This window comes from Salmo trutta, chromosome 2 (genome assembly GCF_901001165.1).
Source record: "Salmo trutta chromosome 2, fSalTru1.1, whole genome shotgun sequence".
Classification (NCBI taxonomy): Eukaryota; Metazoa; Chordata; class Actinopteri; order Salmoniformes; family Salmonidae; genus Salmo; species Salmo trutta.
The window spans coordinates 59,730,552-59,757,628 of record NC_042958.1 but is presented as its reverse complement, the minus strand read 5'-3'; the positions used below and the strand labels follow the sequence as shown (position 1 = coordinate 59,757,628).

At 43.7% G+C, this 27,077-nt stretch overlaps 1 protein-coding gene across 5 annotated transcripts in view; it reads left to right on the top strand.

The window, feature by feature from the left end:
* The window catches only part of raraa (retinoic acid receptor, alpha a), a 214,239-nt gene that overhangs the window by 138,800 nt on the left and 48,362 nt on the right, over window positions 1–27,077 (top strand). The window contains exon 1 of one of the 5 annotated variants that reach the window (XM_029708821.1): window positions 13,082–14,306. The exons of 3 other annotated variants lie outside the window; for them this stretch is intronic. In XM_029708821.1, the coding sequence (XP_029564681.1) occupies window positions 14,129–14,306 (178 nt within the window). In that variant the 5' untranslated portion in view covers window positions 13,082–14,128. Of the gene's footprint in view, window positions 1–13,081; window positions 14,307–27,077 lie in introns of those variants that run through there. One more of the 5 variants, XM_029708847.1, reaches the window with a different exon arrangement.

The following is a 27,077-nucleotide window of genomic DNA, read 5'->3' as shown; positions in this document are numbered from 1 at the left end:
TCAAGGCTCACATCAACACCATCATCCCAGACATCCTGGACCCACTCCAATTCGCATACTGCCACAACAGATCCACAGATGACGCAATCTCTATTGAACTCCACACTGCCCTTTCCCACTTCAATAGAAAGAACACCTACGTGAGAATGCTGTTCATTGACTACAGCTCAGTGTTCAATGCCATAGTGCCCTCCAAGCTCATCAGTAAGCTAAGGACCCTGGGACTGAACCAGGGGTTGAAACTGGTTCTGGCAACAGAACCGATAACCAGAAAAAAAAAAAAACATTTTAGAGGAACAGAGTCAGAACTGCGAACAAAAGTGATCTATACTGTTCTGGAACAGCACCATTATTTTAAACGCACAGGAACCAGTTCATAACATTCTTTTACGTTCTGGGCATTCATTTCCACTCCCACAAAAGCCCTTACTTTGTCATTCAGGAACTTATTCCCGTGTCTGCCTGCCTGCCAGAAAATCTTTGCCAGTGTGTGCAAGGGTTTCTGTTAGGAAAATTTGGTGCCAAGCAACATGATTGGGAAGATTTAAATTTATTGGAAAATTTGAGAAATTTACCGGACATCCATATGCATTAGGCCTAGGTCCAGATAGAGAATTCGCTTTTATTTATAATTTGTTTTATTTTAATGTTTATTTAACTAGGCAAGTCATTTAAGAACAAATTCTTATTTACAATGACTGCCTACCAAGAGGCAAAAGGTCTCCTTTGAGGACAGGGTCTGAGATAAAAAATAAAAAAATAGGACAGAACACACATCATGACAAGAGACACCATAAAGCTACATAAAGAGAGATCTAAGACAGCAACACAACATGGCAGCAACACAACATGGCAGCAGCACAACATGGTAGCAGCACAAACATGATACAAACATTGTTAGCCACAGACAACAGCACAAACGACAAAAAGGTAGAGACAATACTACATCACATAAAACTGTTACAGACCTATATCCATCCTGCCCTGCCTGTCTAAAGTCTTCGAAAGCCAAGTGAACAAACAGATCACCGACCATTTCAAATTCCACCGTACCTTCTCCACTATGCAATCCGGTTTCCGAGCAGGTCACGGGTGCACCTCAGCCACGCTCAAGGTCTTAAACAATATCATAACCACCATCGATAAAAGACAGTACTGTGCAGCCGTCTTCATCGACCTGGCCAAGGCTTTCGAATCTGTCAATCACCGTATTCTTATCGGCAGACTCAACAGCCTTGGTTTCTCTAATGACTGCCTCGCCTGGTTCACTAACTACTTCTCAGATAGAGTTCAGTGTGTCAAATCGGAGGGCCTGTTGTCCAGACCTCTGGCAGTCTCTATGGGGGTGCCACAGGGTTCAATTCTCGGGCCGACTCTTTTCTCTGTATATATCAATGATGTTGCTCTTGCTGCGGGTGATTCTTTGATCCACCTCTACGCAGATGACACCATTCTGTATACATATGGCCCTTCTTTGGACACTGTGTTAACAAACCTCCAAACGAGCTTCAATGCCATACAACTCTCCTTCCGTGGCCTCCAACTGCTCTTTAATACTAGTAAAACGAAATGCATGCTCTTCAACCGATCGCTGCCCGCACCCGCCCGCCCGACTAGCATCACTACTCTGGACGGTTCTGACTTAGAATATGTGGACAACTATAAATACCTAGGTGTCTGGCTAGACTGTAAACTCTCCTTCCAGACTCATATTAAGCATCTCCAATCCAAAATTAAATCTAGAATCGGCTTCCTATTTCGCAACAAAGCCTCCTTCACTCATGCTGCCAAACATACCCTCGTAAAACTGACTATTCTACCCATCCTTGACTTCGGCGATGTCATTTACAAAATAGCCTCCAACACTCTACTCAGCACATTGGATGCAGTCTATCACAGTGCCATCCGTTTTGTCACCAAAGCCCCATATACTACCCACCACTGCGACCTGTATGCTCTCGTTGGCTGGCCCTCTCTACATAGTTTAGTCGCCAAACCCACTGGCTCCAGGTCATCTATAAGTCTTTGCTAGGTAAAGCCCCGCCTTATCTCAGCTCACTGGTCACCATAGCAACACCAACCCGTAGCACGCACTCCAGCAGGTATATTTCACTGGTCACCCCCAAAGCCAATTCCTCCTTCGGCCGCCTTTCCTTCCAGTTCTCTGCTGCCAATGACTGGAAGGACTTGCAAAAATCACTGAAGCTGGAGACTTATATCTCCCTCACTAACTTTAATCATCAGCTGTCAGAGCAGTTTACCGATCACTGCAGCTGTACACAGCCCATCTGTAAATAGCCCATCCAACCAACTACCTACCTCATTCCCATATTTATTTTTGTTTTTCTGCTCTTTTGCACACCAGTATTTCCACTTGCACATCCTCATCTGCACATCTATCACTCCAGTGTAAATTGCTAAATTGTAATTACTTCACCACTATGACCTATTTATTGCCTTACCTCCTTACTTCATTTGCACACACTGTATACAGATTTTTCTATTGTGTTATTGACTGTACGTTTGTTTATCCCATGTGTAACTCTGTTGTTTTTGTTGCACTGCTTTGCTTTATCTTGGCCAGGTCACAGTTGCAAATGGGAACTTGTTCTCAACTGGCCTACCTGGTTAAATAAAGGTGAAATAAAAAATTCATTAAAAAAATCACGGAAAGCAGCCACAAGTGTCTGTAAGAGTGTCCATGATTGAGTCTTTGAATGTAGCAATGGAGATAAAACTTTCCAGTTTGAGAGTTTTTTGCAGCTCGTTCCAGTCGCTAGCGGCAGCGAACTGAAAAGAGTAGCGACCCAGGGATGTGTGTGTGTGCTTCGGGGACCTTTAACAGAATCTGATTGGCAGAATGAGTGCTGTCTGTGGCAGAGTATGTGAGCGGAGCTGGAGCGGAGCGTGCCCAATTTGACTGGAGCGCGGAGCGTGATTCCCAAAGGCTGGAGCGTCGGCCTTCTCGCCCGCTCCAATTTCGCTCCAGTAGCGCTCACTTCACGAGCTCAGGGCACGCCCGGCCCAGGATGTGTTTGTAGTCTACTTGTGTGCTGCTGTAGCCCCTTGCTTTAGCTACTGGCATGGAGTTTGCTAAATATTTTCATAAAGAAACTGATAGAACACACAGGTGTGAAATCAAGGTGACTTACAAAGATGAGGGCCAAGAGCAAGACAGGGAGTGTGGTGATGTAGTGTCCACAACTAAAGAATCATTGCAGAATCTGAAAGACACGTATCCCGAAAGCATGATGGTGTACTTACTACGTGCACATGCTGAAAGAAAGGAACGAGGTGGGTAGATAACTAAGTGTCATTGTAGCAAAGTATTTATCAACAAAAAATATGATCTCTTAAACTTTTGTTCTATTATCTATACAATAGGTCATAATTGATTTTGGACCAAACGGCCTGGCACGTTCCCATGTTCAAGGAGCTTTCCGTTTTGATTGGGTTATTTTGCCTAAAAACCTTGGACTACCTATATAAAAAATAACTCTGCATCTCTACCCAGCCTGTCAAGAGTGGCCAAAAGGGTGTTTAGCATCCCCAGTGGCTTTGCAAGTGAGGAGAGGACATTCTCGGCTGCTGGCCTGCTCTCCATGCACCATCGCATGAGCCTGAAGCCACAGACTGGTCAAACTTGTTTTTCCAAAAATGAATTCAAAGGCACTAATAAGTCATTTTTAGTTTAATTTGTATTTAATTATAAGTAAGTCACAGCCTATATGTGTAATTTATAGACTAATGATTTAATACAACAAAATGTTTAAATGCTGAGCTCATTATGGCCCTACCAGCCTATTGTGTCACACTCGCAAATGCTTCACAATGTATTTCTTTGTAGGCTATAGACTTGAAATAATATAAACTAATGATACATTTTTGTTCCTTCTTAGGCTCCCTGTTTGACTCCAGGGTTTATATGCTGTTTAATATGACATGTAACCTGATTAAAATGATGAGCGCTTCTTACATTCACCTTTACATGTTTATTCAAATACTTTTCATTCAAATCCATATGGTTTGGGTTCAATACTTCAAAACCAAATGGTAGGTCCACGTAGTCACAAAAATAGATGGGTGTTGGTTAAATTGTGATTTTAATGAATGGAGTGAATTTGGAGCTCCAGTTTTTTTTTAAATTGAGTGCTGAGTGGTTTTTAGCTGAGTAGTTGGAAAGGGAGCGGTGCGCAAGCATGGAACGATGAGTGGGATTTCCAGCTCAACTCCGTTCACATGCTCTGGTCTGTGGAGGACAAGGATTGCAGTAGGCGGCATGCTACGACACCGACATGCATTTCTAGTTGTCAGGTGGGTACGGCGTCTGAGTATTTTGTATAAAGATGGGCATTATATTGTTAGATTATAGGAGTAACTCTGGTAGGCCTTAAAACATTCTTCCTCACCTCAAGTTCAAATGTAGTAGTTGGAGCGCCGGTGCGCACTGCCTTCATATAATAGGCCTGCAGTAGCTAAAGTACAATAATAGCCACACCACACCAAACCTTCACAAAATATTAAAAACTTTTATTAGGGTAATATCAAAAGTATGTCAAGCCATTGTTTACAGGTAAAATACGAGCAGGATATTATATTACAGCAAACACAGCATTATAGTTAGAACTTAATTTGCATATTTAATGAACTAGTTTCAATTAATATTTAGGTTTACAATAATAATGATATACAAAAATAATAATGATAAAACTAATTATTATCAATACAAAAATAAATAAATGTAACTTCCGAAATTGCATCCTACCGGAGTTGCACAGTAGCCTGCATTTTACCGCGCCAACGTTCTCTTCACATTCCTCTTGTAGGTTTTTCACTGTAGTTATACCCTTTTTCCTCTAAATTTGGTTTTACTTCAATGAAAAAGACCTCTATTTTGGCAATCAACAGTAGCCTAGGCCAAGCCTCCTCTATTATTTCGCTATTTTCTTTCTCTCTGCATTGTTGGGAAGGGCCTGTGAATTAGCATTTCACTGTTAGTCCACACCTGTTGTTTACGAAACATGTGACGACATAACATTTGATTTGTTACAGGAAATAAGTGGAGCAATACAAATCTGAAAAGTGTGAGAACACAAGCATCAAGGGACAGCTGATTGCAGATGTTGCTGAATCGGTGGCAATTTTAGCTGAACATGAAAAGAAGACGTATTCCTTTTCTTGCATGGTTCTAAGCCTGTATGCCTAGATTTTACGATGGTTTGTTAGCCAAAGAACCCCTTTTTATTTTGCCTTCTCAGCACTATAGCAGTTAGCCCAATGGCATAATGACCCATTGTTCTAACCTGTAGACCTACAGCTAGCTATCACCTGTCCTGTGGGGGGAATGGTGAGGGACCCATTTTTACTGCTTCCTAACACCCTTAATTGGGGCATGGAGAGAGGGGCTGTAAAAATAGTTTGACACCCTCAAGGTTCAGGCCGCAATCTCCTCCGCCCTCACTCATAAAGCTCTTTGAATTCCTTCAAACCACCCCTTCTTCCACTCTCTCGCTCTCCTTTCTCTCCCCATCCTCCCATTCAATCTCTCCTCCATTTCACTCCCTAATCAGGGACTTTCTCCCAACCAATTGTGCAAATTTGGTATTTTTTTTGCGTAACTTATTTTTTAACTTATTGTGTACATAATGTTGCTGCTACCGTCTCTTATGACCGAAAATAACTTCTGGACATCAGAAAAGCAATTACTCATTGCGGACTGGAAGAAACTTTTTCCTTTAAAGAGTCCGATGAGAAGGATATCCTGCTTTCACTGGAACAGGCCCAGCTCCATGCCTTTTGCGTGAAGAAAAGACGCCGATTGGGGATCCTTCTGAGAAGCCGGAGGCGAGTGAGTAAACTCCCAATGCCTTCCGTTCTCCTTGCTAACGTGCAATCGTTAGAAAACAAAATTGATGACCTAGTATTAAGATTATCCTACCAACGGGACATTAAAAACTGTAACATCTTATGTTTCACCGAGATGTGGCTGAACGAAGAAATGGACAATATAGAGCTGGCGGGATTTTCCATGCACCAGCAGAACAGAGACGCTACCTCTGGTAAGACAAGGGCTGGGGGTATGTGTCTTTTTGTCAATAACAGCTGGTGCGCGATATCTAATATTAAAGACGTCTTGAGGTATTGCTTGCCTGAGGTAGAGTACCTGATGATAAGCTGTCGACCACACTATCTACCAAGAGAGTTCTCATCTGTATTATTCGTAGCCGTCTATTTACCACCACAAAGCAAAGCTGGCACTAAGACCGCTCTCAACCAACTCTATAAGGCCATAAGCAAAGAAGAAAAGGCTCACCCAGAAGCGGCGCTCCTAGTGGCTGAGGACTTTAATGCAGGCAAACTTAAATCTGTATCACATTTTCACGAGCATGTCACATGTGTAACCAGGGGGAAAAAATCCTAGACTACCTTTACTCCACACACAGAGATGCATACAAAGCTCTCCCCCGCCCTCCATTTGGCAAATCTGACCACAATTCTATCCTCCTGATTCCTGCTTACAAGCAAAAACTAAAGCAGGAAGTACCAGTGACTCACTCAATACGGAAGTGGTCAGATGACACGGATGCTACACTACAGGACTGTTTTGCTAGCACAGACTGGAATATTTTCCGGGATTCATCCAATGGCATTGAGGAGTATACCACCTCAGTTATCGGCTTCATCAATAAGTGCATCAATGACGTCGTCTCCACAGTGACTGTACGTACATATCCCAACCAGAAGCCATGCATTACAGGCAACATCCGCATCGAGCTAAAGGCTAGAGCTACCGCTTTCAAGGAGCGGGAGACTAATCCAGACACTTGAATAAATCCCGCTATGCCCTCAGACGAACCATCAAACAAGCAAAGCGTCAATAAAGGATTAAGATTGAATCCTACTATACCGGCTCTGATGCTCGTCAGATGTGGCAGGGCTTGAAAACTATTACGGACTGCAAAGGGAAACCCAGATGCAAGCTGCCCAGTGACGCGAGCCTACCAGACGAGCTAAATGCTTTTTTATGCTCGTTTCGAGGCAACAACACTGAAGCATGCACGAGAGCACCAGCTGTTCTGCATGACTGTGTGATAACGCTATCGGTAGCAGATGTGAACAAAACCTTTAAACAGGTCAACATTCACAAAGCCGCTGGGCCAGACGGATTATCAGGACATGTACTCAAAGCATGCGCGGACCAACTGTCTTCACTGACATTTTCAACCTCTCCCTGACCGAGTCTGTAATACCTACATGTTTCAAGCAGACCACCATAGTCCCTGTGCCCAAAGAAGCGAAGGTAACCTGCCTAAATGATTACCGCCCGTGGCACTCAAGTCGGTAGCCATGAAGTGCTTTGAAAGGCTGGTAATGGCTCACATCAACAGCATCCTCCCAGACACCCTAGACCCACTCCAATTCGAATACCGCCCCAACAGATCCACAGATGACGCAATCTCAATCGCACTCCACACTTCCCTTTCTCACCTGGACAAAAGGAACACCTATATGAGAATGCTGTTCATAGACTAGAGCTCATCGTTCAACACCATAGTGCCCACAAAGCTCATCACTAAGCTAAGGACTCTGGGACTAAACACCTCCCTCTGCAACTGGATCCTGGACTTCCTGACGGTCCCCCCCCAAGTGGTAAGAGTAGGCAACAACACGTCTGCCACGCTGATCCTTAACACTGGGGCCCATCAGGGGTGTGTACTTAGTCCCCTCCTGTACTCCCTGTTCCCCCATGACTGTGTGGCCAAGTACGACTCCAACACCATCATTAAGTTTGCTGATGACCCAACAGTGGTAGGCCTGATCACCGACAACGATGAGACGGCCTATAGGGAGGAGGTCAGAGAATTGGCAGTGTGGTGCCAGGACAACAACCTCTCCCTCAATGTGAGCAAGACAAAGGAGCTGATTGTGGACTACAGGAAAAGGCGGGCCGAACAGGCCCCCATTAACATCGACGGGGCTGTAGTGGAGCGGGTCGAGAGTTTCAAGTTCCTTGGTGTCCACATCACCAACAAACTATCATGGTCCAAACATACCAAGACAGTCGTGAAGAGGGCACGACAAAATCTTTTCCCCCTCAGGAGACTGAAAAGATTTGGCATGGGCCCCCAGATCCTCAAAAGGTTCTACAGTTGCACCATCAAGAGCATCCTGACCGGTTGCATCACCACCTGGTATGGCAACTGCTCAGCATCTGACCGTAAGGCGCTAAAGTGGGTAGTGCGAACGGCCCAGTACATCACTGGGGCCAAGCTACCTGCCATCCAGGACCTATACAATAGGTGGTGTCTGGCTCGTTGAATTGTCAGAGACTTCAGTCACCCAGGTTATAGACTGTTTTCTCTGCTACTGCACTGCAAGCGGTACCAGAGCGCCAAGTCTAGGACCAGAAGGCTCCTCAACAGCTTCTACCCCCAAGCCATTAGACTGCTGAACAATTCATAAAAATCGCCACCGCACAATTTACATTGACACCTCCCCCCTTGTACACTGCTGCTACTCGCTGTTTGTTTGTTACCTATGCATAGTCACTTCGCCCCCACCTACATGTACAGATTACCTCAACTAGCCTGTACCCTTGCACACTGACTCGGTACCGGTGCCCCCTGTATATAGCCTTGTTATTGTTATGCTTATTGTGTAACTTTTTATTATTACGTTTTATTTTAGCCTACTTGGTAAATATTTTCTTCTTCTTTAACTGCACTGTTGGTTAAGGGTTTGTAAGTAAGCATTTCATGGTAAAGTCTACAGTTGTTGTATTCGGCGCATTTGGCAAATAAAGTTTGATTTGATTTGACATCATATCCCTCTATTATTTTGTATGTACATAACAGTGCGATTTCAGCCAGGCAATAGTGCCTGAATGGTGTTTTAAACAAGGCCTTTCCATCAGTGGGCTGTTGAGGCTTTAAAGGGATAGTTCAGGATTTTGGCAATGAAGCCCGTTATCTACTTCCCCAGAGTCAGATGAACTCGTGGATACCATTTTTATGTATTTGCGTCCAGTATAAAGGAAGTCAGAGATAGTTTCGCAAGCCAATGCTAACTAGCGTTAGCGCAATGACTGGAAGTCTACAGGAACATGCTAGCTGTTCCCATAGACTTCCACTCATTGCACTAACGCTAGTTAGCAACTTCCTTCCATCTGACTCTGGGGAAGTAGATAAAGGGCGTCATTGCCAAAATCCCGAACTACCCCTTTAAATAACCATGCTTTGAAGCCTGAGCCGTGCAGCAGAGTAGTACACACACACAGGTCCAATCTCTCTGAAGCCTGAGTGGCTTTCTGAATTCTCAGGAGTGTGGAACTTTTGAAGCTGCTCTCTCTCTCTCCAGCATATTTGAACGGGCTGGTTAGCTGGCACCGACTCCTCTTCCTCCTAGGCTTTGCCTTCACACACGGCTGCTATGTTGTGCCAGAAGCCAGTGACCACATTCACTTAACCTCTAACTGGCCAAGCTTGGCTCCTTTGGCTTAGTGTTGCGTTTGACAATGCCTACTCTCTCACCTCTTAATGTCAAAACAAGCCGCCAGGGTTGGGTAGGTTACTTTCTAAATGTAATCCGTTAGTTACTAGTTAGCTACCTGTCCAAAATAGTGATCAGTAATTTAACTTTTGGATTACCAAACTCTATAACATAATCAGATTACTTTCAGTTACTTTTGGATTACTTTCCTCTTAAGAGACATTAGAAGATGACCTAAAGGATCCATCAAACTCATTTGGTGTGTCATCATAGTGTTTTTAATTTCATTTATTTTGTCATTAATTTTTTGTAAAAAAAATGTTAACCTTTATTTAACTAGTGCTCTCTGACTTGTGGTCAGACTCACTCAAGTGGGGAGGTGCTGAGGGACATTTTTGTCAATAAGTATTTTTCTCTGCTCATGCAGGAGTAATAAATTACTGCACTAAGATTATTTGTTTTTATATTAATTATTTTTTAATTGTGGTTTATCAGGGGGTGCTGCAGCACCCCTACTTCCCGTGGCTATGCAGATATGACTGGGCACCGCATGGCAGCATGCCAGCAACCTCATTCTCCCAGCTAACGCTGATATAATACCCCTATGCAGAAAGGGCAAAGCACCTCCCCCCTTCTCTCTCTGTTTTTCATTCTCTATTCCCCTCTATCTTTTACTATTCTCTACCTCCCTCTCTTCCCCTCTTCCCCTCTATCTATCTATCTATCTATCTGTCTGTCTGTCTGTCTGTCTGTCTGTCTGTCTGTCTGTCTGTCTGTCTGTCTGTCTGTCTGTCTGTCTGTCTGTCTGTCTGTCTGTCTGTCTGTCTGTCTGTCTGTCTGTCTGTCTCTTTCATTCTCAATTCAATTCAAGGGGCTTTGTTGGGATGGGAAACATATGTTAACATTGCCAAAGAAAGTGAAGTAGATAATATACAAAAGTGAAATTAAGAATAATAAGACTTTCTCTAAGCCTGGAAAACAGCTCTCCTGGCACATGCATATATTCACAATGATTAGTCATGTTAAGGAATTCTACAAGTCACTCTATTTGGCATTGACTTCTGCATCTTTTCAAGTTCCTGCAATGTGACTTTTGTCTTTGAAGTCCTGAAATGGAGCTTAGTCTCTCAAGGTTTCCCATGCCTCCTCTCTGTTATAAGCAATGATCAACAATCCATTATCTCCCACTCTGGCTGTGCCATCACAACATAGGGGTCAAATTAATACTGCCCAAGCTGAGAAGAAAAACAGGCAGAGAGAATTAGCATTTTCTGACACCATTACTCATTGTGGCTAATCCTGTGAAGGAATTTCCCTTGTGGTATCTGACCAGAGCTGGCTCTCTGCTGTGTTGTTATCAGTCAAAGTAAACAGTCTGGTCCCTGCATTAAATAAGTGTCACAGTCAAAGGTGGAGCAGTCCACCCCTGCTGTGGACAATGCCAATAATTCCTCTAACACCTTTTCACTCAGTCCTAGTCATGGCCCTGCCCTGTGGTTCAGATGTGAACCAGAGGCTGGGATGTACCAATATTGAGCCCCTGATGGGGGATGAGGCACTGGCTAAACCCTGCCAGCACTGTGGTATGCAGAGGTATCGGTCCTGAAACATCATGTATTAGTCAATTGGTCATCATAGTTTTGGAGTTAGTGTTTGTATTATCTATTGTTTGTATCTCAATGGATAGTCTTGTTTCAACATGCGATTTAATTAGTGTTGTAATGGTTATTACAATGGAATAAAACTAGTGTTGTGTATTTGCTTTTTGTACCACATTGTTGCATGCTTCTGTAAGAATGTTGCATGGTTATATTCAGTAGGAAGTTGCAACAATGGTACAACCTCACCAGCTTGATGTAGCAAACTTCATTCTAATTATTTTAGAACACTTGTAAGTAACATTTATATACACTACACCAAAGTATGTGGACACCTGTTCATCAAACATCTCATTCCAATATCATGTGCATTAATATGGAGTTGGTCCCCCCTTTGCTGCTATAACAGCCTCCACTCTTCTGGGAAGGATTTCCACTAGATGTTGGAACATTCGGCCACAAGAGTATTGGTGAGGTCGGGTACTGATGTTGGGCTATTAGGCCTGGCTCGCAGTCGGCGTTCCAATTCATCCCAAAAGTGTTTGATGGGGTTGAGGTCAGGACTCTGTGCAGACCAGTTAAGTTCTACCACACCGATCCCGACAACCATTTCTGTACCTCGCTTTGTGCATGGGGGCATTGTCATGCTGAAACAGGAAAGGGCCTTTCCCACACTGTTGCCACAAAGTTGGAAGGACAGAATCATCTAGGATGTCATTGTATGCTGTAGTGTTAAGATTACCCTTCACTGGAACTAAGGGGCCTAGACCGAACCATGAAAAACAGCCCCAGACCATTATTCCTTATCCACCAAACTTTACAGTTGGCACTATGCATTTGGGCAGGTAGCGTTCTCCTGGCATCCACCAAACCCAGATACGTCCGTCAGACTGCCAGATGGTGAAGCATGATTCATCACTCCAGAGAAGGCGTTTTCACTGCTCCAGAGTCCAATGGCGGCGAGCTTTACACCACTCCAGCCGACGCTTGGCATTGCGCATGGCGATCTTAGGCTGTGTGCAGCTGCAAGACCATGGAAACCCATTTCATGAAGCTTTCGAAGAACAGTTCATGTGCTGACATTGCTTCCAGAGGCAGTTTGGAACTTGGTAGTGAGTGTTGCAACCGAGGACAGACGATTTTTACGCGCTTCAACACTCTGCGGTCCCTTTCTGTATGCTTGTGTGGCCTACCACTTTGCGGCTGAGCCGTTGTTGCTCCTAGATGTTTCCACTTCACAATAACAGCACTTACAGTTGACCGGGGCAGCTCTAGCAGGGGAAAAAAAATTATGAACCGACTTGTTGGAAAGGTGGCATCCTATGATGGTGACACGTTGAAAGTCACTGATCTCTTCAGTATGAGCCATTCTACTGCCAATGTTTGTCTATGGAGATTGTATGGAAGTGTGCCCGATTTTATACACCTGTCGGCAAAGGGGTGACTGAAATAGCCAAATCCACTAATTTGAAGGGTTGTCCACCTACTTCTGGGTGGATTTTATTGTGGTGGGAAAAAGTGGCATTTCTTGGTTAAAGGGCCTGGTTGAATTCTGGTTTCTGCTCTGAGGCTATTTGCGCTGGTTCAGTGAGAGCAGCACTTGAGGAAAGTTGATTGTGTAATAGTAAGTGTACAAGGTGGGAAACATTGAATTATGTCAGATAAGAAAATCAGAGGCGAATCGGAGTCAGTGTGTGGATAATTTGGGGGGGGTGAAGCTGCTTGCTTCCGTGGGTTCAAGAAAAGTTCAGCTGCATAGTATTAGGCAAATTAGCGAGACAGGGAATGAGGGAGAAAAATAGTAGGGTAGTGAACGATGAGAGCACGGGGAAAGGGGTCAAATTAGTTGGAAGGAGGAGCCCAAATGACGAGTGAGGGTAGACATAATTTCTAGGAAAAGAGGTAGCCTATAGGCTCATGGAAAACTCTATTATATTCATATACTCTCTGAAAAGACATGCCAAGTTAATTTGGGAGTTTACGTAACTTAATTGTGTCGTTCAAAACGTTACTTTTTACATAGGAGCGAGGCAAGGCGCCAGCGGGCTTGTGTTGTGGCTTTCAGGGTCCACGTCCCGCTCTGTGAGTGGTGCCTGTGAAGGGTTACATCTGGGAGGAGCCACCACTGAAAAGGGAGCGAGGAAAAAACAAGCGATTGAAGGTGGAGCCAAAGCCCAGCTGCTATTCCTTGTCACATTCTGCAGAACATGATAGCCACACAATTTGTGTGGGAACGAATTCGGGTCCTCTCTAAATAAAAACAAGAAGAACAGATTGTGTTTTGCGAATCGGGAGATTTTAAAAACAAGAAGGGCAAGATATCTAACAAATCAAGTCGTCGTGCATTGGTGGTGTTGCGCGGTGGACAACATAAGTAGATAGCCAGACAGACAGACAGCAGGCTGATAGTCTGCCCAAGGCAAGAGCTCAAACGGGACAATCTTCCTTATCCCAGAGGACGAGTTGGAACTAAATACGGAATTCCGTTCTGATTGATCTGCAACTATTCTCTTTTGTCTATTCGGATGTGGTTGCAGTGTTATTGAAATGGACTGGGACCCCTTTGCGTGATTTCAGGTATTCTTGTAATTTGTAGGGTAGCCGATATTGGTTTGGATCTAGTTTATTATTTGAGCAAGGCCATTGAACTGATATGTCTGGTTGAAGTTCTTAAGCTTTTTCGATCAAACGAATAATTCGGCGAATTCCTGAACATCACGTTTGACATCATGTTGACCATTCTTTTGAACGATGTGTTCAAATTGAGTGTAGGTGAATATTCCATACATTTATTATAGGTTTGTATCGGATTGACTCTACCAACTAGTGGATCCGAAACCTCAAGTGTGTCTATGAACGGATTTATTCCCCTTTCTTAATTCATTGCCGTTTTGACCAGTTTGCAGCCTTTCTACTACCTCTGCTGGTAGCAAACTGAAAACCACAAGGCTGCGCCTCCTATTTTCTTGTGCCCAAATCATTGAGCGCAGCAGTCATTATTTCTCTCATCTGACAATAATCCTCCCGCTTTCTCTCTACATATGATGTATGAGAGTGTGGACGTCGTGGGACTGAATCCCAGCCCGAACCCGTTTTTAATGATGGATTACTACAACCAGAGCAGAGGATGTTTGATCCCGGAGAAAGGACTTGTGCCCGGAGTGCCTCATCCCTACAGCTCGTCCATCAGAAACCAACACTGGAACGGCTCAAATCACTGTAGGTGGCATTTTCACTGCCTCGTTAACTTCATTTCACTAATCGGCGAAGTTAACGCAAAGCCCTTTGCGCGAACTACGCCACTGTTTTTCTATAACTCTTCATGATAATTGTTTTATGAGGTGTAGAATTATTGCATACATATATTATGCCTATTAAATTCGTTCTAATCAAGTTAATAAACAGTCATGTATATCCCATGTAGCTTATAACATGGTTATTACTGTACTATTTACCTCTTAACACTGCATTATAGTTGACGCATTTTTGTTATACCGGTCTTCTATAACCCACGTTTAAGTATGATTTGAAATCATCTACAAGGATGTCTGTCAGTCGCATAATAGCCTACAATAGCCTATGATGCAGGCAATGTTATCCAAGCTATTGCATTTTGATTAATATCCACGAGGTTTTATCCAGGCATGCCAAATGTAATCAGCTCAAACTTCCCCGCTGTCATTAACCTTCGCTGCTGCAATAACCTATTCTAGAGCCATTGCTGTAGATATGTAGCCATTATATACCTCGTTCAAAATGATTAAATGCTTTTCCATTGAGGAGTGCACAATAATAATAAAGATGAATTTGAAAGTGTAGACCTATATTATCATCGAATTTACCGATAATTATGCGGCAAAATGATGCAGATCTGTAATCGTATAGTTATTGGTACTGTATAAATATCTCCATGCACCGATAAAAAAAAAAGATCTACAATGTTGCTGTTGTGGAGTTTGTACTTTTGCAACGACATTTGGAAGAACTTTAGTTGTTTTACTGTCAGATGCTGCTCTAACCCTCGTGTCTATGGAGTAGGCTCATATGTTAAATGGGGGGCACGAGGATAGTGGTATATTGCTGAACATCTAGCACCCTCAAACTAAACTCTGGACTTCGAAGCCAGTTCCACTGCATTTTGTCGTTGTTCCCCTCTATTCAGGGACCGATTTAGACCTGGGATACCAGGTGTGTGCAATGAATTATCAGGTAGAACAGAAAACCAGCAGGCTCCGGACCTCCGTGAGGTAGGAGTTGAGTACCCCTGATCTAGCATATATCGTGATTTAAGTCCAAGTCCATTTAAAAATGTTATCAGATAGAAGTTATTATTTCCTCTTGAAACACAGTAGTTTACACGTGGAGGGAAATAGTCCCCCCTGCCGCACTTGCAGAATTGGCTATAGAGTGCATCTGTAGCAATTGAGATGATTTTATTGTGGCAACAAAGTATCATTTGAAGGGTCATTTCATTCTGTATCTCCACAGGGGTAACCCGCTGTGCCACTCAGTCACAAAGCACACTGGGACTTTATAGTAGAAGTGGTCTGCTTGTTGATTACAGCTGAGTGACCATAACAGCCAGGCGCTCTCATATCCTGAGACAGGATCATTTCCTCACTAAATCTGGGCTATATAAATGTACAAGAGAAGTAGATGAAAAAGTGTGTGTTTCTCATCCGGGTATTGAAAAATGTGCCTAGGCCCCAGAGTTTGTAAATGAATATCCGTCCTGCCTGACCTGATTCTGTGTTTACTTAAGTCATGAGGTTTGGACAGAGATAGGGACTGGACATTGAGAAACACATCGACGACAACACCAATCGCAGACAGAAACCGCTCACGTGCTGCTGGTTTTGTTTAGGAGGTCACATCTCTACTAGGGTTAAAGCAATACAGCTCCTCTGAACACAACACAGACAGCACCAGCCCTCACTGAGCCGCGGTCTCCAGCCCGTATGCTATTATCTTATTGGCCCAGTGAACGGCTCTAGTGGCAGCATTGATTCAAACCATATGAGCTAATATGCAGGAGGCTAGCAGAGGGTGGGACCAGGAAAAGACCTCTGATCCCAAGCTCTGGTTCACATTGTTGTGCTAAACCAAAGAGGGCTGGGATAGTCAAACAACGTCTGGTGCGCCTCTCCTCTTTTTATTTACCTGTTTTTATCCCACTCGTTTGAAATGAACTTCATATGCAGGGAATCCTATGCTGTGTAATCCACTGCACATGGGTTAGGAAATAGATGATACACTTTTACCTTGGCAGTGTGGTTCATTTTAGAGGGCCGGCCTCATAGCAATATAATGACTTTTTCTTGGCAGGCCACTTCTGCATGTATTTACAGCAATTAGGCTATTCATCAGATGACCCTTCAGATATTCTCTCAACTCTGAGTACATTCAGTGACATCTCCACTGAAGTGAAACTTGTCTCAAACTGCCTCTAAGGGTTTAGACACACCGGTAGCGTTTGCCGGGAGAGAGTACTTAGCATCTCTGAACAGAGTGCTGGCTGTAATTTGCAAACCTAATGTCGGGAGTCAGACGTCCACCAGCGGGTGGTCCCTAAACGGCAGATTAACATTCGGTGCGGTGCGTGTGGTCTAAGACGCAACCTTATCAGCTACTACTACTCACAGTATTATATATTTACAGAATATTTCATTTCAGCTCCAAGCCAACTGTGTTATCTCTATCCAGCCACGTCAGTGAGTGGTGTTAATCATAAGGAACAACAACAGCAACTCCAGTAGGAATCTGATTTGTTATTATGCTGAAGAACAATGCCCAGTCTCAGCAAAGTAGATTAAAAGCACTTGGTTCCATTCCTTTCAGAGGGTTGCTCCTGTCGGAATCCTTACAGCAATTGCAGGCTCATGCATGAAGGAATGTGCATGTCTTTTTTCACATGACTGTCACACACACTGCACGGGGAGGGGGGTAAGGGGGACACAAGGTGGGCTCCTGTCACAGTGGCTTGGACTCCCTCTCTCAGGCCTATTGCTTTTTCCCAGGCTGTCGTATGGCCTGTAGGGTGTGCGCCGACAGCAGCCCAAGGAGCCAAGCTTTTACTTTTTCTCAAGGCAGAGCTGCCAAGTGGTGGCCTATTGGCTCTAATCGCCTGTATTGGAGGGGGTTTGTTAACTGCTCGCCTAATCTGAATCATGTGGTATTTAAGTGCGGAAGTCCTTTCAGTAGAGTGAACCCCCCCCCCACAAAAAAAACAGATGGTATTTTTGTTTTCCAAAAGCAGGAGCAATTTTGGCAGGGCGAGTGAGGGGTGGAAGAGTTTGAGGGGAAGAGTTCCAGTTTGCTGGTGAAGTGTAAACCCGTGCGGTTTCCTCCAAGAGTTGAAGTCTTGGAAGCGTCACACAGCGTAGTGAGACCGCCCGGTAATTGTTTGTGCTGTTTTTTTTTTACAGTACATGGAAACTGCGGCTGATGTGTTTGGACGCAGCACTCGCCAAACGATTGTTGGCTTTGCGAATGAGCTACGAATATTGTTTTTCGCCCCTGACGTACGAATTGCATCTGGCAGCGTGCACCAGGGACTTGAAACCGTCCATAAACAACTTAGCATTAAAAAACCGGCAGTTCCACTCAACCCCAAATTGACATGGCCAAAAAGTAGGAGTTTTGTGACAATGCAATGTAGAGATGCTGAGCATAACAACTGGGAAAAATTGTCATCCTACCAGGCTTGTTCTAGCATGATCTATAGTGAGGTCTGAAATTGACACTCTTGATAAAGATGTGCAATAAGGACTGTTTAAAATAAATAATTCAAAATACTGAGGTGTATCGTATGCCGAATTTCTTTGGGAAATAATTTTCTTTAATACGAATACAATTGCTCGGAGAAGAGATTTTGTTTACAAGTAATCTTTTTTTCTTCTCAAAGGTAGGGATCAAAATTGACACCCCTAAAGATCCCTATAAACAAAGTAGTCAAAAGTTTAGTATTCGGTCCCATATTCCTAGCATGCAATAGCTACACCACTGTGATTATTATTTGACCCTGCTGGTCATCTATGAACGTTGAAACATCTTGAAGAACAATCTGGCCTTAATGGCCACGTACTCTTCTAATCTAACCCTAACCCCACTGTATATAGATTAGTTTACAGAAAATCACTGGTCATGCGCTTAGGTTTTTAGGTGTTCTTTCAATAGAACACTGCAGGACTTGTTCTACCCTACTGTTTTGAACCACAGTATTTGCCTGTTCTGTCAATGCCTTTTCACATCAATTATCTGCTTTCTCTTTCATGTCCATACTCCTTGATGACCTTTTAGTGCTTTTATGGACCGGGTATTTTTCCCTTGAGGCTGTGTTGATGTGAACCTGATGGGACAGGCTAGATGGATGGACAGGCTTGCGTTGGGCAAGGTCCTCTGTTTTAACAGGGTGAGCAGCAGACACACAGTCTCACGTGCGTCTGCCTGCTCCTGTCAGCCCTGCAGACACAGTGATTTAGTGGCCCAGCCGGATGGCTGATAGCAGAGAGCACCCTGTCCCACAGAACGACCTGCTTTGTCATCAAGGTATGTTTTTAATGGCGCAGGGTGAAAGGAGTTCAACGCCGTGCCTGGGAAAGGCCGCGGGGCAGCATTTCACAACCTGCCATCACTCGCCTCCTCAAATGGCACCCTGCCGTCAACCTTCAAAGCAGTCATCGCTTTAATTCAATGCATCATTTACCAAATACAGACGCCTCTCTGAACTGGGCGTTCGCCAGCCCAAGGTTACCAGTGGCAACCTGGTCACGCGTCGCGCTCACGCATTAATGTTTTTGAAATATGTGCCAAACGGGTGTGGTTCGTCACCTTGAGTATTTGCACTTGGCACCGCACCTGCTTCACGTACACACAAACAACAGCGCTGACTTCAACAGTTTTATTTGCTGTTGGCGGCACGTTTCAAAAATCTTTAGACGTCGAGCATGAGGGAAATTCTGCATATTTGTGCGGAGACTGTGTTTGCACTCACGCTTGGATCCACCAACAGGCCGTCGGCTTGTTTGCAGAGAGATTTAGTCTGGGGTATTGGTCAAAGTACTGTACGTGAGCTGGGTTTGATGCTAAATCCCCAAACAAGGGTGGGTTTACTCTGTAAAGCCCACTTTCATGAACACAGCAAAGCGGACAGAAAGGATTCAGCCAGTGTCATTGATTCATCGGAGCTTAAAGTAGACAAGCAATTGCAGACATAGTGACAACAGGCCGTAATCTCACTATCAATAATTACATTCTCCCTCTTGTCCCACCTACACACACACACACACACACACACACACACACAGAGAAACAGAGAACAGGAGATCGAAATGGCTTAGGCTAAGGGGGTTCCACTCTAAAATATTCATAGCCTCTTCATTTAAATCAATTCGGTGTATATGGAGCCAGTCAAGCATCAGACTGTCAGAAATTGAGCCAGCCTTTTGTAATCACTTCTTTACTTATCTCTTCAGATGGTTTGTGCGCTGCTTGGCTGGCTACATAGCACATTGAGAAGAGCTCTTGCTCTCTCTCTCTCTCTCTCTCTCAATAACTCTTCTCTACCATCTTCGTGTCTCATACACACTCACTCATAATAGAACATGCATAAATTCACTGAGGTATCGAACCAAGGACATTTATCAACCCAGACTTCCTCTGCCATGCATTCTCATTCCCATTTTGTTTATTTCTTTTGGTTGCATTCTTTAGCATGCTGCCTAGGTGGTAAGCTAGAGCCTGGCAGTCCGTGGTATTATTAATCTTTTAAGGTCGGCTGTCCTCATTTGTTTCTTATTTTACACTCGTTTTTTGTTCATTTGCTTTCTGTATAAGGGGTTATTACAGGGAAAGTCGCCTTATTTCATCAGAAACTTATGCATAATTCTCCCAGGGTTAAAGCCCCCCCCCCCCCCCCCCACAAACTCTCTCCCTCTGACCGAAAGCAAGATGGCCGTCTGCCCATCCCCTTGCCCTCTGGTCCTCCTCTGGAGAGTCAGCATGTTGCTACATCATCACACGGAGGGCCAGCCAACTGTGTACGTCTCAGGTTGTCTGTCTCCACACAATGGAATCCCCTCCTATTTAGAGAGTGGGACATCCGTACCAAACGCAGCGAAGGGCCCAGAAAATGGGCCAGAGGTTAGCACGCTAAAAATACTGGCATTTTTCCCGCTTCTGTGAGAGAAAATAGCATACTGCGGCTGCCTGCTGCCACCACCAAAGTGAGTTTTAATCTCTCACCAAAATGGCCCCTCGGAGCTTATAATACGTTTACATTATGAAGTTAGTATACTGCTATTACATCCATTTTTAGAGAAATTGGAGGTCATATCATATAACCACAATCTGCTTTATTTCTTGTCATGAAAGTGTATCCGTCTCATTTTCTGCACCAGGACATAGTTTTAATAACATAGCGGGCCGACCCATGCCTGAACACAAAAAGAAACGAGACATTGAGTCTCTGTGGCCCAGATGATCTCATTGCGGTTACAGAAGCCGGGTCCTTATTTGCTCTGCCGTCACAATAGCGTTGTGTCTGTGTGTTTAAGGGTTCCTGGGCTGGGTAGCTCGTCTGAGGAAGATGAGCCGATATTGTCCCTTGATTTATGAGCTGCTTCTGGTGGAGTAACTTAAAGGCCCAGTGCAGTCATAAACGTGATTTTCCTGTGTTTTATATACATTTCCACACTGAGGTTTGAATAATACTGTGATATTGTGAAATTTCTGCTCTTTTAGTGAAGGAGCTGTTTGTAATGTCAACCTGTTTTGGTGGGATGGCGTTTTAGCCTTCAGTTTTGACATCACCGTGAGCTAAATTAGTTGATAGACCAATAACAAAGAGTTCCAAACCTCTCTGCCAATAACTGCTAATTTCCTGTTTCCCCCTCCCCACTCAGACCACTCCCAGACAGCCCTACAATATTCTTGCTTGAGAAATTGCCCTTTGCTAAGAATATATTTGTTTCTTTTTGACCATTTTTAATTGAAAACAATCACCGTAAAGTACGTAATTGTTACCCCGAAATGATTTTAAGATCCCTCCAGATTGTCTTCACTCTCCTCTCCATCCCGCTCCACTCAATCCGGCCACAGCTGGAGAGAAACCCTGCATGTCTGGGTCAAGCCAGTCTTTCTCTGGCCAGCGACTGACTTACTCGCTGTATCATTTGATATTCATTAGGCTCATCTGTCTCTTTTCACCCACTTTGTCTGACATTTGAGGGTTAAAGGCCCACCTGGGAACTCCTTTAACCAGCATCCAGAGATGTGGAGGTGGAAATAAAGTATGATCAACACCTTTTAAAAGATGGAGAAGAAGAGACTCTCTTACCCCCCTAAGAAGGATACGACGGCATGCGAGGGAAGGAGAGGCTCGACTTAGACGGATCGTTCACCGTCTAGCATTGAGGATATTAGTGTGGCTCTCATTGTGCGAAGTGAGAGATGCCCTCTAGCACGACAGCTCGGACACGTGTGGTTGATGAGAGGTGAGAGACAGACGCTCATTATCCCTATCATGTTTACTATGAATGGTGTTAGTGTGTAAAATAGGATCTTTGCCCATCATTAGATGTAGTGTTTTGTCTCTAACCGTTGCACCTTAGGCGAATCAGAGAATAGGGCCTACTGTCTTACTAAGGACTTAGTTAGTGTTTCCTATGATAGTAATTGTGCAGATATCACATCAGGTTAACAGTGATGCTAGCTAGATAGAGAACGCATCTCCTAAAGAAGCATAATATCTAGACTAAAGCTCACTGCTTCATAGTCCACTTACTGGCTATTTGATATGAATACAGCCAACTACGGCTATTTCTCCTCTGAAGACGTTTCAGGCAATGTGTAGTGAAAGCAGAGAAACAGCACCATGGTGATTTGAGCCTACAGCTACCAATGTTTTGATGTTTCAGACAGACATCGAAGTTGCTGTCTGTTCCTCATTTAAAACTTCTTAGGGATCAAATCCCGTTAACGGGATCGATTTGACAACAGCCAGTGAAAGTGCAGGGCGCCAAATTCAAAACAACAGAAATCTCACAATTAAAATTCCTCAAACATACAAGTATTATACACCATTTTAAAGATAAACTTCTTGTTAATCCAACCACAGTGTCCGATTTCAAAAAGGCTTTACGGTGAAAGCATACCATGCGATTATGTTAGGTCAGCGCCTAGTCACAAAAAACATACCTCTCTTTGGCTGGAAAATGGCTGTATCACAAAAAGCAGAAATAGAGAGAAAATTAATCACTAACCTTTGATGATCTTCATCAGATGGCACTCATAGGACTTCATGTTAGACAATACATGTATGTTTTGTTCAATAAAGTTCATATTTATATCCAAAAATCTCAGTTTACATTGGCGCGTTATGTCCAGTAATGTTTTGCTTCCAAAACATCCGGTGATTTTGCAGAGAGCCACATCAATTTACAGAAATACTCATCATAAACGTTATTGAAAGATACAAGTGTTATGCATAGAATTAAAGATAAACTTCTCCTTAATGCAACCGCTGTGTCAGATTTCAAAAAAGCTTTACGGTGAAAGCACACCATGCAATAATCTGAGTACAGCGCTCAGCCACCAAAACAAGCCATACAGATACCCGCCATGTTGCGGAGTCAGTAAAAGTCAGAAAGAGCGTTATAAATATTCACTTACCTTTGATGATCTTCATCGGAATGCACTCCCAGGATTCCCAGTTCCACAATAAATGTTCGTTTTGTTCGATAAAGTTAATCTTTATGTCCAAATACCTCCTTTCTGTTCGCGCGTTTAGTTCACTATTCCAAATGCACAAGGCGCGGGCACTAAGTCCAGACGAAAAGTCAAAAAATTTCCATTACAGTTTGTCGAAACCTGTCAAACGTTGTATAGAATCAATCTTTAGGATTTTTTTATCATACATCTTCAATAATATTCCAACTGGACAATTCCTTTGTCTTTAGACATGAAAGGAAATGGAGCTCGTGCTCACGGCCGCGCACGTGACTAAACTAAAGGCTTTCAGCCAGACCACTGGTTCAAACAGCTCTTATTCGCTCCCCTTCCACAATAGAAGCCTGAAACAATGTTCTAAAGACTGTTGCCATCTAGTGGAAGCCTTAGGAAGTGCAATCTGCCAAAATTTACACTGTATATTGGATAGGCAATCACTTGAAAAACTACAAACCTCAGATTTCCCACTTCCTGGTTGGATTTTTCTCAGGCTTTCGCCTGCCATATGAGTTCTGTTATACTCACAGACATCATTCAAACAGTTTTAGAAACGGAGAGTGTCTTAAACACTCAGTGTTTTCTATCCAAATCTACTAATAATATGCATATCTTAGCTTCTGGGCCTGAGTAGCAGGCAGTTTACTCTGGGCATGCTTTTCATCTGAACATGAAAATACTGCCCCCCAGCCCAGAGAGGTTAAGCCATCTTATTTAAACAACTGGGAGAAAATTGAAATTTGCATTTGTGCCATCTGCGCGGTAGGGAGTCTGGTTGTGTTATTTCAGAAGGAATTTCTACATTACCTGAGGAAAGCATTTTGTAGTAGGCTTTTTTTAGGAGGTCAGAGAAGGCATTTGTGTCATTTATGTGTCAGTTTATCTCACGGAAGATAATTGCTTTTGATATTATTCTGTTTCAACTTTTATTTCGTCATCACTGTTCCTTTGTAGGCAAACAAACATCTCACTCTATAACAACACCATCTCCCAATGTCCCCATATCACCCAAGTGTTGCTCAATGATAGTCACACAATGTGCTGAAAGGAGGATGTCTGGCCTTTACTGTAAAGTAGATCCATCCACAAATATTGCCTTTGCTGCACACACACAGTGAGTAATGCTTGCACACACACCTAAGACCAGAACTGAGAGAGTGCTCTACTGTACAGCATACCACTGATCCTATCAGTAGTTAGGGAAACAATCTTACTACATGAGTTTACTTTTCTCCTTTCTCTCCACCCAAGGATGTAACTAAACGGAGAAGGAAAGTGACACTTGTTTGAACTGTAGTGACCGAGCCACCACACAGCGTAAACTAGTTCATCTCTTTATTGTAGTATAGTGAAGTCCCGCTGTGTCTCTGACTCCCTGCTGCCTCCACGGGCCACTGGCACACAGGCTGCTGTGCCCTCATACCGTACGTGTGAAACCTTTGCACAGCCACGGCCGTTCCACAACAGCGCTGGATCTCTATGTCTGTGCTGTCAGCACCCTGAGCGGCGAGGTTTCACTCTGAGAAAAAGGGCTGCGGGAGCTGGCATTTTGAAACCCTCATCCCTCTGGAGCAGTCGCAGGGTTTAATGTCATTTTTGAGTGGGTTGAGAGATGAAAAGAGGGAGAGGGCGAGGCAGGAAGTGAGTGAGTGAGAGCTGAGGCTTTGCTAGGATGACTCATATTATTTGAATGCTCTCAGTTTCAACTGATGGGGACTTGGTCTGGATCAGATGTGAAAATGTAGTGTGGTACAGAATGGCCTATATCTTTGTCCTATTTAGCAGCGTTACTGTTGCCAGTTGTTTGTTTTTACCTGCCTGCTCCACCTCCTCACGTTGTCTCCTGTGACATATGGAGCCAAAGCCTCACACAGTCTTAATGACCAAGCAAGTGCTGACTGCGCGGTTGCCCAAATTCTTTCTCGTGCGCAGAGTGGTTCAGTAGTAATCCCCCCTGTGTGAATTATGGATTGGGTGTAATGCAGGCATTAGCCCCCACAAACTTCCTGGTCCAGCTGTGCTGTAGTTGGTGCATAGGTGACCAATCAGGTGCCTGCAGAAGGAGACTGAAGCTCTCTGGGCCACAGAAGAAAGGTTAGGATAAGACCAGCTTTAAAGCCCCCATTAGCTGTCCTCCGCTACTCTCCTCACCTTATATCCACGGCTGAAACGTGCAGAGGTAAACTGAGGTAAGGAATATAGTCTGAATATATATATATATATATACACGTTTTTTTCATGGGTTGCGTCTCAATCCACAGCATCCGCTGATGTCGCCCTTCCGCATTTGCGGTGAAAGGTGGCAGAGCTTAAGCAGTGTTTGTCAGATCATGAGACATCCAGAAACATCTGTGGAGTCGGAACATTTTGGCCTACAAAATGTTCCTATTATGAATCCTCTAAGATGACTATCACGAACACGATGGTGTTCTCCGTTTTGCTCTACGACCCCCACAAGCATCACAGGATGCATCTGAAGTCGGTACAGCCCATCTGCCAACTTCTGTCTGTAGCGTCCAAACAGTTTGGGCTATATACTAATATGACCCCTCTGTGGAAAGGTGACTCTCTCACGAACACGTACAAGCCTCACAAGACTAGACTGAAGGTAGCTGCGTACCAGTTTAAACAATGAATACAGTGCATTTGGAAAGTATTCCGACCCCTTGACTTTTTCTTCATTTTGTTACATTTACAGCCTTATTCTAAAATGGATTAAGTTTTCTGCAGATCCTCTAAAGCTCTGTCAGGTTGGATGGGGAGCGTCGTTGCATAGCTATTTTCAGGTCTCTCCAGAGATGTTCAAGTTCAGGCTCTGGCTGGGCCACTCAAGGACATTCAGAGACTTGTCCCCGAAGCCACTCCTGCATTGTCTTGGCTGTGCACTTAGGGTCATTGTCCTATTGGAAGATGAGCCTTCACCCCAGTCTGAGGTCCTGAGCGCTCTGGAGCAGGTTTTCATCAAGGATGTCTCTGTACTTTGCTCCATTCATCTTTCCCTCTGTACTGACTAGTCTCCCAGACCCTGCCGCTGAAAAACATCCCCACTGCATGATGCTGCCACCACAATGCTTCACCGTAGGGATGGTGCCAGGTTTCCTCCAGATGTGACGCTTGGGGCGGCAGGTAGCCTAGTGGTTAGAGCGTTGGGCCAGTAACCGAAAGGTGCTGGATCGAATCCCCAAGCTGACAAGGTAGAAATCCGTTGTTCCGCCCCTGAACAAGGCAGTTAAAACTTCTTAGGGATAGCCCCCTTTTTTTCAATTTTCACCTAAAATGACATACCCAAATCTAACTGCCTGTAGCTCAGGCCCTGAAGCAAGGATATGCATATTATTGGTACCATTTGAAAGGAAACACTTTGAAGTTTGTGGAAATGTGAATTGAATGTAGGAGAATATAACACAATAGATCTGGTAGAAGAAAATACAAAGAACAAAACAACCGTTTTTTTTTGTTTTTTTTCTACCACCATCTTTGAAATGCAACAGAAAGGTCCCACATCTAGCCATCACTCTGGTTGGCAGCAGTGTATGTGCAAAGTTTCAAACGGATAACTTGAAGTAGCAAACTACATGATATTTAGTGTGAAGTCACCCAGGTACATTTGGGAAAATTGTGAAGGAGACATTTACATTCACATTACTTTTTTCTGCAAGAATATCGTCAAATCTGTATACTTGGACTTTGATTTAGCTTTTCCAGTATTTGTAGCCATATTATAAGTTCAACAATTGCAAAACACCCCGTTTTTATAACTTCATAACTCTCCATATAATTTTTGTCCAAAAGGAAAAGGATTGCTGTTGCACAAGGTTAGCAGCTACATTTTGCAACAGATACGGAGTTTCTGGATACTCCCGTAAAGCCCAGCTCATTGGCTATCTAGCTAGCTTTGTTTGACCCCGATTGGTGCTTATTTGACAAAGTTACAGTCGATCAAGTGAAGACTGCCCGCGTCATCGGCGTGCCATGAAGGCGTCGCTCTCTGACCAAATTTGGTGTCCTATAGGATATACTACACCTCTAATGATATAGTGAAGTCTGGTTACGTTTTAGGATCTCTGAGGAATAAATACGAACGTGATTTGACTGGTTGAAACAACTTTAGGGTTAGATTTTCACAGATTCCTTTCTTTGCAATTGAACGAGTGGAAAAACAAAATCGATCGTGCATGCTATATGGACCATTTTAGGATATTAAAAATGATTTTATCTAACAAAACGACACTTCATGTTATCTCTGGGACCTTTTCGATGATAAAT